The sequence below is a fragment of the Geospiza fortis genome, unplaced genomic scaffold, assembly GCF_000277835.1.
Source record: "Geospiza fortis unplaced genomic scaffold, GeoFor_1.0 scaffold188, whole genome shotgun sequence".
Classification (NCBI taxonomy): domain Eukaryota; kingdom Metazoa; phylum Chordata; class Aves; order Passeriformes; family Thraupidae; genus Geospiza; species Geospiza fortis.
The window spans coordinates 3,516,792-3,531,751 of record NW_005054337.1 but is presented as its reverse complement, the minus strand read 5'-3'; the positions used below and the strand labels follow the sequence as shown (position 1 = coordinate 3,531,751).

The 14,960-nt window shown below is 38.7% G+C and overlaps 1 protein-coding gene across 8 annotated transcripts in view; it reads right to left on the bottom strand.

Annotated features, from left to right (window-relative positions):
* The window catches only part of ZMYND8 (zinc finger MYND-type containing 8), a 48,937-nt gene extending 42,087 nt beyond the window's left edge, over positions 1-6,850 (bottom strand). For 5 of the 8 annotated variants that reach the window (XR_004081845.1, XM_031057974.1, XM_031057978.1 and 2 more), the window contains exon 1: positions 6,740-6,850. Coding sequence is in view for 5 of the 8 variants with exons in the window: in XM_031057974.1 (XP_030913834.1) it covers positions 6,740-6,753 (14 nt within the window). In the remaining 3 variants the exon portion in view is untranslated. Of the gene's footprint in view, positions 1-5,654; positions 5,674-6,334; positions 6,543-6,739 lie in introns of those variants that run through there. The other 3 variants (XM_031057977.1, XM_031057975.1, XM_031057976.1) reach the window with 3 other exon arrangements.
* Positions 6,851-14,960: the final 8,110 nt, after the last annotated feature.

Genomic DNA, 14,960 nt, shown 5'->3' with positions numbered 1-14,960 from the left:
TCCAGCAATTACCTACTACACTATGAAACATGAGCCTCAGAGGAACAGAGGCATCTCCATATTCTCTGCAATTAATTAATCTTTTAAGGGCACAAACATTTCAGTATATAAAAAAACCACAGAGACTGTTCTGAAAAAAAAAATCCCAATGTTGGAGAGGAACAGTTAAATAAAAGTTGTTAGACATAGTTATAAAAGACACTGAACATTTACAGCTCTTCAAAAGCATCTCCCATTGCTTTATTTGCTGTAATGTATAATGACTTCCACAGCATGACATTGTTGGAATGTTGGCAGGGATGACTGCAGTGGTCATCTTTGAGATTCAAGTTTATAAATACATACCAGCAATTCATAGCAAGTTTACAGTAACTTTTCTAAAGCTGACATCTTTTCACCTTTGCATGCTCCCACCAATACAAGGAAAATTCTGATAATGCTTTATAAAGCACAAAACTTCCAAACTGCAGATATTAGCAAAAGATTTCCAATTAAATAATTCAAGAAAAACAGGTTCTTAATCAGTTACCTTACTACTACCCACAATAAAATAAAAAGACAATTAAGACCAGCAGCAAAATAATTAAAAACAAGTATCTCATTCCATGGAAACAATAACTGTGTGGTCAAGTAGACTATTCTAGAGAGTTTTATTTTGAGAATTCATTTTTGCAGGGCTCAGAGCAGCTATTTCAGCCAGCATGTGTTACTGTCATGCATGTATGAATGGGATGCTCTGAGGCTGCAGATCAGAAATTATACTGGAATATACTCAGTTAAGTACCTAAATGAATACAACAAATAGCTTATGTAATTCTGAAAGCTACTCTTATTTCTTCATTAAGATGAATGAACACAGAGAAACACGTTTTAAGAACACAACTGAAATTTAAGCTTTGCCAGTTTCCCTGTCAAATGACCAGAAAACCAATTAATCATTTAAAACTTCCCTACTCATATTGACAAAACTTGCAACAACAACAACAAAAGTTTGTTTTCTAAAATGTTAAGCTAATTGGTTTCATACAAACTAGCTTAGCATGTCTGAATAAGGGTAGAAGGGGTGGAGGTTATTCCTTTGGAGAGAGTTGGGCACAGAAAGAAAAAAAAAGGATTGAAAACATACAGGATTTATTGTTACTTAGGTAAAAATGGAAAAATAACTCAGCTGCCTATTTTTTAAATATGTTCTCTATCAAACTGAAAAGAGGGTGAGGTTTTTTTTAATATAAAATTCAGGCTTTCAAATTTCATATCCCTGAATTATACACTGACTTTTCTGTTCAGGAAAATCATTCCTTTACTAATAGCAGTACTTACCTGAGAAAATGTACATATACAAGAATATATAAGCTGCTCTAATCCATAGTAACTACAAAGAGCAATTAAAAGTTGCAGATGAACTACTGCACCTTGACATTTAACCAAGAAAAACTGACAGATATGGAAAACCACTCGAAACAGCTAATGCCCACATACACAATCTAGATCTACATCAGGGAATAACACATGAATTTCAGATCAAGAACTACATATTTCTGGAATTCATTTTTCCTTTTAATTAAAAGAAAACAAAACAAAAAAAAAAACTGATTAAAGACTATAAGCACTAAAACTGAATTTTATCTTTAAGATAATTCCTTCCTCTCATGCATCACATTTGTGAGCAGCAATTCTAAATAATGATTCCAAAAAAAACCCTGCATTCAATAAAAGATTTAAAACCAAAAACCACTATTTGCATGCCATTGCTGAATAAATAGCAGCTTTGTATGAGCACTCACCTATAACAGTCTCTTACTCATCGGTAGCTATGCTATTTATGCAGGGCTCTTAAAATGGCGTCTGCCAGCACTGCACTGCCTCACTCCTGCTCTGGAGCTAAAATGGTAGCACTTTGTTCAATACCAGCAGCTCCTGTTTACACAGCAGGGCAAGATTCAAAGCCAGCATCTAAATATCAGAAATGGTAAAGAAGGACCAAAGGACACCTGACATCCGAACGTTTAACTAAAAAGGCACAAGATAGGGAGATTTGTGAAGTCACAGGTTACTAAGGAAATCACTCAATTTTAGCTTCACCCTCCAGTGTGAGCACCTCATGTTTTGCATTTCCTTTTGCAGAATTCCTTGCAAAGTGCACCATGTGTATTAAGTAAATAAGACTCTGTATTAAGTAATTAATATACACAAAAGGCTCATTCAGATATCTATGTACAGCAATGTTTAAGCTGGTTACCTGTAATAACAAGCAAAGTAACTATTTTTCATTTAAAGAACATTTCAGTTCTTTTTAAAACCTTACACTTATTCGTTGTCCATTTAAAATAGCTGCACAAAAGAGAAAAATCAGGGGAGGGAGGGGGATCCTTGGTGCCACACAGTCATCTTTAAGTCTATAAACTATACAGCTGAGGCCCAAGCAAGGCAAGCAAATAGCTACAGATTTTAGATGCTACAAATATAATTTGAGAACAATCATGCTTGAAAGTAAAGGTTTATATCAGCTGAATTAAGAATGGTAACATCCTGTTACAGCATGGTTTTAACCTCACAGTGTGAAGCACAGATGCTCTGACAACAGACAATAAAGGGTTAACATGAGAATGACAGACAACTACCAAATACATGAAACTCACTTCCTATGTAGCTATGGCTAAATCAGTCTTTAACCCATGAACACAAGACATGTTTATTAACAAATGTATTTAAATTACTTTCTGAATACAATTTAAAGGGCCAAGCTTGATGGCCTACTGCTGGTTTCCAGTCTGCAGACCCCTCAAAGCCAGTGTGCCACCACAAAGGGGTTTGCAGACAATAACCAAGTAAATCAAACCTAGTCTAACAGGCTTAAAGTCACTCTAATGGGATTCAAGTCCCCATGGGAAAAATACTGGGGATCCACAAATAACAAAATTTGAAAACTGCTGTCTACTCCATTTCATATGGGAAAAGGTTTTGTTCAACTTTCAAGATATTTAGGAAATCCAAATTAATACCTGAATTTCAGAGAGAGGAGACCTTCTGAGATTTATCTCCCTTTAACCAATTATACTGGAGTAGTACCACCACTATGGAAAACTAACCACCAGCTATCACTTTTCAGCTACTGGATCCACAGTAGCTGGGAAGTGATACAACACAATACACTGGAAAGCAAGGCAGAACACGAGAAACAAAGCAACAAAACCAGAAACAAAACAAAACAACAACAAAAACCTCAAGCAAAAGTGATACCACAAAATGGAAGACAGCTCAGGAAGCCGAGCCAATTGAAGTCTGTGGACATGATATGAAGGGCTAAATTTGTAATGTAATCTATCTATTTCTGTTTTTTGAGCATGAAGTTCCTTTCATTACATGCTCCCTTAGTAGCAACGTAGGTTTTCTGCTACATTTCATACTCCTACCTACTGCGAGGGGGGGTGACTGTTACATTTGGAGTGTTTTATACTCTGCATTTTTTTCATTTCCAATATGTTAAGTAGTGTCATTTGTTTAAAGAAATTACTCAGCTTTTCCCTAGCACTATTTAGCTTCCAAGTAAAACAGTTTGCCTGCAAAGAATGAAAAAGGCATGTAGCTTTTAAAAAGCTACTGTTTTCACCATGATTTATAATCCAGATCACTCCTTTGTTTTCCCCCCACTCCATTCTTTGTCCAGTTAATTACAAAAGTAACTGGATGTTGGCACTAAATAATAATGCCTAATCATATTCATCCTGGGCAATTCAAATTACTCTCTAGTAGCCAGAAAACTTACAGTGTAATTATACGATTAACTGCTAGTTATAATCAGAATAATGGCCATTTGCTCCAAGCTGAATAAACCTCAGCTGCATTGCTTCATACATGTCCTGTCTAATTGTGATTGTAACAAGATCCAGGCCAGTAAAATCTTGGGGAGAAAGCATACGTGCTTTTTCCCTGCATCTGTCACTTAAAACAAAAACCCACATTCCATCTGTCCTGAACAGAAAAAAACAGCTTATTACGCAACCTAGGGAAGCGAGTGCTAACACTGTACCTTGACAAAGCACCAAAAAATATATACATCTGAAATCCTTCAGCTTGGCTGAATTTGCTTTGCTTAGATGGAACAAAGATGGCAGAAATTTCCAGAAGGCCTTTCTCAGCCCTGCCACTGCAATTGTCAATCTTTAACCTGCCTGCTGCGGCAATTGGCTCCGGCGCTGGCGGAGCAGCGCCATTGGGCTGAGCCGAGGCACAACGCTGCTGTCTCTACCTTGCCTCAGACATCTTGCTGCAATGCAGACATTTGTTTTTTGTGAACTATAAAAGAATTACACTCCAGTGGTTGAAAATAGTGAACTTTTAACAGACTCACGATGCTCTGTTTCATTACATGCACGAGGGCAGCTCACACAAATGCGCTTCACTGTCAGCAGCGTGTCTGGAGGTGCAGATTTGAAACAGATCCTGGTTTAACAAAACCTGTGGGAGCCATTTTAATACAAGCTTTCTGATTGCAGATCACTTACCCCTGCTTCCTCACATTAAACAAATATTATGTTGTTCACTCTTAAAGGCTGAAAGTAAACTGCTCACATGTATAAACTACTACTAGGAAAATTGTGTCCAAATGTAATTTCTGATTTTTAGCAACTGAAGAACAAAAACCAGAATAACTTCTTAGCTATGTCAGCACTTTCATGTATGCTGAGAAATGCATTAAAATTGCATACAGAAATACTATCACACGAAATTCAGAGGTACTCCAGGTTTCAAATTAAACTAGACATTCTTATAATCTAATCCTAGGGGATTGGGGGGGGGTGAAATATTGAGGGGGGGGGGAAGGAAGGCTTTTAACCAAAGTGAGATATTCAAAGTAAGATACTCATACTGGTAAACAAGTAAGCTGAGGTAAATTGCTATGCTAAAAGAACGTTACCAAATAAATGGCAAGGGTCTATAAAAGTTTGCATGCACTGTGCCTCAGCACAGTCATTTATTTGCAAAGCCAGCCTAGCTTTCAGTTTTTTCCTAAAATAATGAATGTGTATGGACTGTTAAAACAAGTGCAAAAATTATATTAAAAGCACAAAAGAGCATCCTTCCTCTGCTTTTGTAACAGCCCTGGTGATCACTGAAAAACAGCTTGTTCAAACAAGCATGCAGGTGCTACAATTAAAATCTTTATAAAGAGCACAAAATGTTTCTAAATTAGTTATAAACCAAGCAAGCTTGTCTGAGGTTATACTTTGTATAGTATCAGAAACATATGCTCATTAAGTGTTATTTACTTTACTTCATAAGGTCACTTCATTGCTGAGCACTAGCACTTTCATCACACCCGAAAAGCCCAAGGAACGGTGAAAACGCACTTTACCCTGCAAACATGGCAATTAATGATCTAGGAACAAACGGCAAGTAGAATATTTTTCACTGGCCTAAGGTAAACAGGAAGTAAAAGCTTCAAAATTTAGAGACAAATTATCAGAAAAACAGTGCAATCAAATAGAGCAGTTTACATGTACAAGTCCCTTAAAATGGACGCTAAGCAAATCTGATCTTTTATATGACTAACCACTAACATCACTTCATCTACTGCACTGACTGACCCAGTAAAAACAAAATGTTTGGAAAAGTATTAAAAATGTTCAGAGAGTAGCATGCTGCTTACTTACCAACTGTTCAAGCACCCATCTCATTTTTCCAGTTAAGGAGACACAACAGGCTGGCAGATTTGGGAATTGATCAAAAAGGAATTTCTTGAAATAATTACGTAGCATTTAACCAAAAGTTTAAAAAAATAAAAGGGAAAAAAAACCCCAAGAAAGAACAACATGTACTACTGTCATGAACCACACATGATTTTATATCTTCTGGACTCCACAACACAGAACTGTGGCTGATACAATGTAAAACAAAAAGGCACAGATAAAAGTTGCATTAGTTTATTTGAACTATGCAAAACAAGAAAACTAACAGTTCAAAAACATTTTCCATAAAGCATCAGATTTGTAAACAGATGCACTGCTGCGTTTTACTGAGCAGCACTCCATTTCCAAAATCTGCAGCATAAAAACTCCCTTTTAAAGGAACAAAATATTAACCATACATTGTCCCTCAGAAAGAGAAAAGCGTTGTATTAACTACTCCTGCAAGAAAAAAGGTTCAATAATCATTTTAAGTTAAGATAAGCTGCATAAAAAACATGATGCAACAGCACACCACCACCTAGGCCCAATATCTACAATCTGCCATTAGCACTTTTTGCTGATGCCTAGGTTTTTAAAAATCCCATATTTTCTCAGAGATAACTTATCTTAGCTGTTCCATTCACTGTTTAGAAAGGTAAACTTGCCTGTTCTTCTGTCTGCCATTATCCCTGCTTGACTCCCTGTAGGGCAGTTAAATGCATCTGCTCCCTAGCTTCCATTTTCTCTCCAGCAGGCATGTGACACAACAGACAATAGTGCTGGCAAACTGCTCAGAGACACAAACCTCCTTTGGAATACCAGGATCTTGATAAACTCTAAAAACACCATCCTCCTGTGAAGAAGCAGGCATGCCAAGGCTTTGCCAGACTATAAAATAAAGCTGTGGCTAATGGCTACTAACCATGTGACCCAAGAAAGCAAATTTAAACAGTTCCAACTTAATATAAGTGCTGTGGTGTGAGTTTTGCACGAGAAATCACAGAGAATCACACTCTCAACCCACAACTCATAGGTCTTAGAGAAAAAGCAATGTAAAAAGCAAGGCTTACCTCTGTGGATGCATTGTTAACACAGTGTTATGTCAATACTTATAAAACATGGAGGACAGGCTCTCAGTACTCGGGCAGGGAGGGCTTGGCACTTGGGCTTGATGATCTGTCTTCCCCATGAAAGCCGCCCCCGGATTGGCTGCCCCGGCAAATCCGCATGTAAAGCGCCAGGGGATTGGCTGACTCGGCCAAGCGGCCGCACACCGCCGGCCCCGGCAAATGGGCCCCAGCGTGCCGTTTGTTGAAGGCAGCTGGGTGTTCTAAACGCGAAGGAGGCACAGTTTGCCCAGGTCGCAGGAGCTGTTCTTTTGTTTGCACGGAAAGCGAAATTTCGCTTGGCTGGGGCTGTGCTGGCCGCGAAAGCGAGGCCACAGGCAGAGCAAAACTTACCGAAAGTGCATGTGCACGGGAGGGAGTGGAATTAATAGCTCAGGATTCAGAGAAATGTTCTCCTGCTCCAGAATTTAAATATATGAACATGCAGCAGAGCAACCATGTACCTACAGTGTGATTTCTTTAGATACCACGGTATGCTGAGTCTTAATAGGAAAAATGAGCCTTAAACAGAAACACTCCTGTCTCCTTTCCCCAAAAAGCATTCCAGAATTGAAATTGCTTCATCACAGAGCGTTGCTACCACTTGGTGCAGGCCCTCCCTGCGTTCAAAATGCTGCAGAGCAAAACTAAAAATATCCATGTCACCCCAGACCCTGAGATCGCCAGTCCCCCCCGCCGGCCCCCACCTTTCGGCCTGGCTGGGCTGTTACACAAAAACTGACTGACTTCCTTAGGAGCGGCTGCAACTGCAGCTTCCTGTCCGTTAACCCTCTAGCACTGGGTGCTTTTTGAGACGCAGCACAGGCCCTGGAAACACTGATTTCTCGACGTGGCAATCAGTCTGCCCCCCATGAAAACATTCACACAGCTTTTCAGATGGCTTTGCTTTACCTTTTTTTTTTGTCTCCTGCGAAAATGCTGCTAGTGAAACAAAATGAGAAAGGAGGGTGTGAGCAATCGGTTTGATCTTGGGCCAATTTCCAAGGTTTTGATTAAAAAATGGGATTCCGTTCTTTTCCCTAGTGCAGTGAAAGTGGGAGGATTTATCGTTATGCCAAGAAGGAAGCCTTAACTCCAGATGAAGATCTTAAAGGTTAAATTTTTAGAAAACCTTTGTATTATTGTTCAAAATTTTGCATCTAGGTTATATAGCTCTGTATTATCATTCTGCAGCCATGAAGATTGCAATGGAAATTGCAGATGAAAGGGTGATTCTGAAGCATATTGAATATCAAATAATTATTTATTAAACAAAAGCAAAAAAAACAAAACAAAACAAGGGAAGGTGTAGAGGGAGACACTTAACACTGAAACAATAATTATTAAATAATGAGATAGAATAACCAAAGAAAAATAAACATTCTTCTAATACAACATGCAGGAACTCAGATTGTGCAAAACCAGCTATAAAAAGCCCTCTTCCATAAATCTACGACAGTTGCAAAGAGAATATGCATGTCACGTTTAGTCGAGTGCTAATAATCCCAGAAACAATCACCACAACAAAACCTAGTGCCCTCCCTTACCTCCATACAGCACCTCTCACGATATAACTACTTTACCACACAAACCTCACTGCCTGAGAGCCGACGTGACTCATAACTGTGCCACTCAGTAAAATTAGTCATCCTGCTCTGCATTGTCCCATTCTGCATTCAGATTATTCCTTGAGATGGCATTGTCACAGGGAGCTGCCACAGCAGCCCATGGCTGTGCTTACACTTCTGTGTCTCTGCATTTCAGGCTGCAACAGCAGATTAACAGCCCAGAGTATAAATTATCATCTCATAAGGAATTCTGGAGTCCCTGCTGGAAGCATTTTCTCTTTTTAGATTTTGCAATGTTTTTCAGGGCAGGGAGCAGGAAGGCTCATGGACACACTGACCGTTTGTTTTGTTTTAGGAATGATGCAGAAACTGGGGAGAGTGCTGCTATAAAGGGAATCATGCAGCCCACTACAGCAGCAGGAACATACTGGAAATTCATGACATTCAGTGAATACTTGCATCAGTTTTGACAGTGCAAACCATTCAAGATAGATTTCTTTTTAATTGAACACCTAAAGGCCAATGTTGCTCAGAGATATCACCCCCAGCATACAAACATCCAAATTTTGATTCCCCTAAGCAGTAAATGTGAGGATTGTCAACCATTAACATTTATGCTCATTGTGTGACTGCTCTGCTCTAATATTATTCTCTTAAAAAAAAAAAATCCTAATCCCTATGAAGAACAGCATGAGAACAAAACTAAATACACAGAATTTGTCAATGCTTTGTGCTAACCCAGACCCAACTCCGGGAATGTTGTAATGCTGATGGTGCCTGGGAACGCTGCCAAGCTGACACACTTGGGCCTATCAGACAGAACGAGCACACAGTGGAAGGAGAGGCAACAGCAGCCTTAGGAAAGGCCTAAGGCCCCTCTCCTCTTGATTCAAGGAAGCAAAAATGCAAAAGAAAAATTTATAAACCTGCAGTCATTAGCAGGAACAAAACCGTGGAAAGCACATCAGACACATATAGCGTGTATATTCAGCCACTCGACTACTCTGCTCAAAAAGACAAAAGAATTCTGTCAGGAATCAAAGGGGAAGCTTGAGATATATTTCTCTTTATCATCTTATCCTCATGCTTATTTTGCAGCCAGAGGTACACGCCTGGTATAACACACAGGTACATCTGGAAAATACAGATTTTTTGTCTTAAGTCCCCATGATTGTGTGTCCTGCTGCAGCTTGACCATTTCTTTTATGTAGGAGTAGTGATTTTTTTTTTTTTTTTTTTTTTGTGGGGGGAGGGAAGGAAAGGTAAGCAAATAAAAAAAAGCATGAGAGGGGAAGCTAAAAGCTTTTTTAAAGCAGAAAAGAGGGCAGAGATCAAATTAGCTTGTATGTGTCCTTTTCAATTCTTTGGAGATATGAAGGGAAAACAAAGGAGAAAAAAAAGCTAAACAGAGAAACCAAAGGAAAGATGGAAAGCACATTCAGTGGAAAGGAAATTAAAAGACAGTAATGTTAAAAGTAGAACCCATTATACAGGCCTTTGCAAAGAACTCTGCCCACTGTGTATCATCCCCAGGAAGCACACACACCAGGCATCACAGGGTTATAAGGGACTATACTCCATAATGTATACCAGAGCCTCCAAATTAAACAAATACCAGTAAGGAAAATGTCTGCCTGTATGACAGAAGGAGGGGTTAATATTTACCCCTCCCTACAGTGGCTGCCTCATCACTAACAGAGATTGAACATTATGTGATAGACAAGAGGTGGAACATTTTGAACATATACACAAAAGGGGAAGTGTCATATTTTTCAAGTATAATAAATAAATAGATAAAAACAGGGGAAAGAAAATGCATTAAGAGTGTGTAGCTCAATCTGGGATTTCCAAGTCATTGTCTGATAATCCTGATTTCTAGGGTAAGAACATAAAACAGTGTCATTCCGTGTCTTTGGAAAAAAAACTCTTCAAGTGTTTCCCCTTTATCAAGAGTCTGACAAAGGATCAGTAACTGCTTGTAGACCAGTAGATCACTATCCAGTACAGAATCCACCAATAAATATCTATAAAAACAGTTCCTGGATTTTCAAAAGTAGACTGGATTCTAAAATTAGTGACCTGTCAAAGAAGGTTGGTAATTTCATAAATTATTGGAAACTAGAGGAGAAGGTGTCTATGCACAGCAGGCCCCTGGTTTGCCCGTGAGCTTAAAAGGCTTTGCATGTCTTGGTCCTTCTGAAGAGCAGCTTTCAGTACTTTGGGCTGACATTACTTGTTCTGGATTGAAATGGTCACTCATTGTCTTAAAACCTGGTTCAGTTTGTAACACACAACTGAATATCTGCTGCATTATCTAAGTGTCTCTTGACAGCCATTTTTAGTGTGCTGTGCAATTGCTTCATGTACATTTCTTTCTAAAGGAAATCTCCATTCATGTTCAATCATCTGCCAAAAATACCTGGAGGAAAAAAATAAAGTCATCTTTGAGTCCTTTAACAGCTGTAGCTTTTTTAAAGAAGTGCTATGTTTTCTTAAGGCATAAGCCCATTTCATCACTTTCACCCCCACTTTGAACCAGTCTCTCCACAATTAAACAGCTGGGCTGTTGGATATTCTGTATAAAACTGAATTTTCATTATTTAAGTTTTATGTTCAATATTGAAGGCCTAACAGACACAATTGCTTTCATATTTTATATGCAGACAAATACTTTTCTAGTTCCCCAGAAAGCAGCTGTGGGACACATGCAGACGTGGTGCAGGTCAGGCCTGAAGCACACCCACAGTGCCGGTGAACAAGTGGAATTATCAGCCCTGCTCTGTGGCCATGGAAATGTAAATACCCTGCATGAGGCCTAAGTACAGAATCTTGAAAGAAGTTTGTACTTCACCAAGTGGTTCTAATGGCCAAGTGTGAGACATCTTGTATATATCACTTACTCTGGCATGGGGCTCTTCTGAAGGAAACAAAAGGAAGTCACTGCTGTTAGGGAGGAATTATTCAGGACTACATAATGCTGAACTCCAATCCTATTACCAGGATTTCTTTCTTGATTTTTTCACATTCAGGAATCAGTTGGTTAGCAATAATCAGATGACATGACTTCTTTCATGTTTTGGTTTGGTATTACTGTTGTTTTAGTTTGGGGTTTTTTAATAAAATCTTATCATGTCCCAGAAGCTAAAGCTCATACCAAAGATGTCAAGTGACATTACAAAGATAAAGTTATTGCAATAATTTTTACTGCACAACCCACTGCAGATTCAAACTATATCACTTTCACTTTTAACCTCCTGCATGCTTCTTCACACACTAAATTCACAATTTGGCCTCAGCTTCAAGGCTCTGCATATTCACACCTTTCTCCTCTCTGTGTGCTATTCCAATTGCTATTTCATCTCAGTTTTGTGGTTTACCTCTCACCAGCAAAAAGTCCTTTCTTTTTCCACCACAAGTTTCTTTTCTTTTTCAGTCAGACTTCCTGGCTTAAGCATCTCACCCTTCCTTCCAGCCACAGCACTCAGCTGCACTTTGAGCAGAACTGTCTGTACTGTGACACTGAGAACAGTGAATCAAAGATTTATTGTGTTGACTTCAGCCAGGAAAGGCTCCAGTTCACACCAGTTCACACTGGTAACTGTTGTCATGGCAGGACTGGGAGCAGGCTTGAGCAGCTCCAGGTGATTGAAACAATCACTACCACCATGAGGAGTTTCTGTGAGACATCCACTACATCCAGCTTTTCATCACATTTGTGGTATTAACTAGGTTTTCTCCATGTCTTAATGACACTATAGATCTGACTTTTTGTCTCTTCAAAAATGAAAAAAGCCTTTGAAACAGAATCATGTCCCTGTAAAGAATCAACACGTTTTCCAGCTGTGGCTTTGCTTTCTCAAGCCAGGTGAAAGCCTTGCCTGTAATTAGCACATGTCACTCACATTAATTAGCATGTACATAAACTGTCGAATTCATTCTGCCACCTTTACAGGTTGTTATTTTTCTTGCACTGCTGGACTCGCAGCCAGTGTTTACTGAGTTCCCCTTATCAGGTGACAAAAATGAGGACATTCCTGAGATAAAGCCACTGCAACGTTGTTTTCAACAATTGTTTCATTTTGTTTACTGTAAAGAAATGCACACCCACATGAAAGTAATTCTGAAAGAGCAGAACAAATCATGCTCTATTTAACCTACTTGCCTTTAACAACCAAATCCAAGTGTGTGCTAATTATGTACATAAAATAAACCTTAAGTATGTCACTAGTCTGCAAGTTTTGTTATTAAAGGCCACAATATCCTCATATGACATTAGAGTGGACAGATGTCACAGTTGAGAGGAGTCAAAAGTGAACCTGTATCCAACATTTTAAGCATATAAAGAGCACAGACTCTTGGAGATATTTGCATGTGTATGTGTTTGCTCAAAACTTAGATCTTGATAGATAACATAGAACACCACGAACATTTCAAATAAAACCCAAAAAATTACCTTTTTTCTGATGGCCCAAAATCCAACAAAAGGACTCTGACAAACAAATGCTGCGCTATCTTAAGAACAGAACAGCATGTCCTAAGGTAGGGCTCTCAGCAGAAACTTCAAACACAGCTGCCTGTATAATTTAACATACCAAAACTGGTCCTCTATAGCTCACATATAAAAATTTAAAATTCTCCTTAGTATTGCTTCTACTTGCAAACATTCACAAAGCAAATGCAGTCTCTAAATAGCAATTCTTTGAAAAGTAAACTCGTTATTCCTGCTTGGTCCAATTCTTTTAATTGAAAAATGTTAATTATGTCTGTTTTTATATTTTGTTTTTCAGTTTAAAATATTATGAAAGTTTACATAATTTTCAAATATCTAAAAATTCCTATTTTGTACAGTTTTTATAAGCACTTGAAAACAATGTGAATTATTTAAAGAAAAAACAAGTTCTAGTGCAGAATGACCAGCTTTGCTCTCTAACAAATTTCAGACCTACAAATTGTTCTGTGTTTGTTCTCAAATGGCAATTTCTATAATTTGAGCCCTGGACTAAAGATCTCTGTAGATTTGTGTATAGTGTATCTTATGTTCTCTACCTAATTCTGCATGCAATTTATTGAACTGGGATCATGGTCTTGGCTTGGATGTTTCTATATGATAAATATTTACAAATAAACCTCTTTATACACACATAAAAAGGACATTTAGACCTAATAAGACAGACAATTAGCAGAGAATTTTAAAAATGATCCTTTTCTACTCACTTGAATACTTACCAATAAAATAGCCTTGTTGCATCGAATGACCAAAAGCTTCTTTTCCCGATTTTTTTTTTTTTTTGTGTGGAAAGGAATAGTAATAAGGCCACAAATTTGGTATTTTCCCTCCCGCAGGTGTGAATTTGTGTAGGAGTGCAGCATCCCCTAGCGCTGATTTGTGGGACATTGCACTCTCTAAAAAAGCCAATTTTTTAGTGAAGTCCCCATGGAACATCCGTCCTAGGATTTGGTGGGAAAGAGGAGCTTCCTAAGGCATGATCTTCCTCTGTCCACATCAAATACCTCCTGCAATAATTTAATTCTGTGAACACAAGCAAATAAAAAGCATTTGAAATAATTTCTGGTTCTCAGTCTGGATATGGTTTTGGCCATATAATTCATAGTTTAATATCAAGTATTTTAGCAAATCTTAGTCAAGGTGGTAGAAAAGACACAGGCTAGAAGTAAATGGGTTCTTGTGTGGTGCAGCAGCACACAGAAAATCCTGAATAAACTGGGCCTCCTACTAGAATGCACAAGGCAGCCACACACACTTAACTCCAATATACACTGAAAAAAGCTCAACATATTCATGGTAAGAACAAGCAGCTGTATGGGCCCTCAAAATTCCCCTCTAATTTCATTACAAATGATGAGCAGATATCTTCAAAGTTTTGTCACTACCCAGTGACATTCAGAATGAGTACTCTTGCACAAAGCACATGATAACTTTGAGCTTTGTTAGATTGAAATGCAGCTCCCTAAAAAGCTCAGTAAAAGAAGGAAGGTCTGTCTGAGCTTTTGGAGATACATTTCATTTACATTCAAGTGAACTGTTGTAATCAGAATAACATTTTCTGAACTGAATGTATTCCCATATTAGAAAATTGAAAAAAAAATATTTCTTTCAAGTGGTGTGAGAATGGTGGTGTTGGAGTTTTAGAAGTTAATTTCAAATGGACATAAGAGGTTAAGTCAGAGTCTCTGTGTTTCCTGCAGTAACCCAAAAATGAAAGAGCTAATTTACAATCCTCTTCTCAATTCCCTTCTAAACTTTGTGGTTTATCACATTTTTGGGAGTGATAAAGGTAGATGATGGATTAAATTCTTTTTAAATGTTTCATCCCCTTTCAGGTGAGTTACTGCATCAACATTCTGTGTTGCTGTGATTCTGTAATTCTGTGATTCAGTGATTCTGTGATGCTGTGGTTCTGTGATTCTGTGATTTTGTGATTCTCTTATTCCGTGTTTCTGTTATTCTGTGGTTCTGTTGGGCCCCTGCCATGCGTGCACTGCCCCCTGCAGTACCGCGCTCAGGCCAACAGGCGGCAGCAGCGCAGCGCGGGGAGAGGGGGCTCCCGGGCGGGGACCCCGAGCCGGAGGTTGGGGGCGGGGGCAGCCCCCAGGCG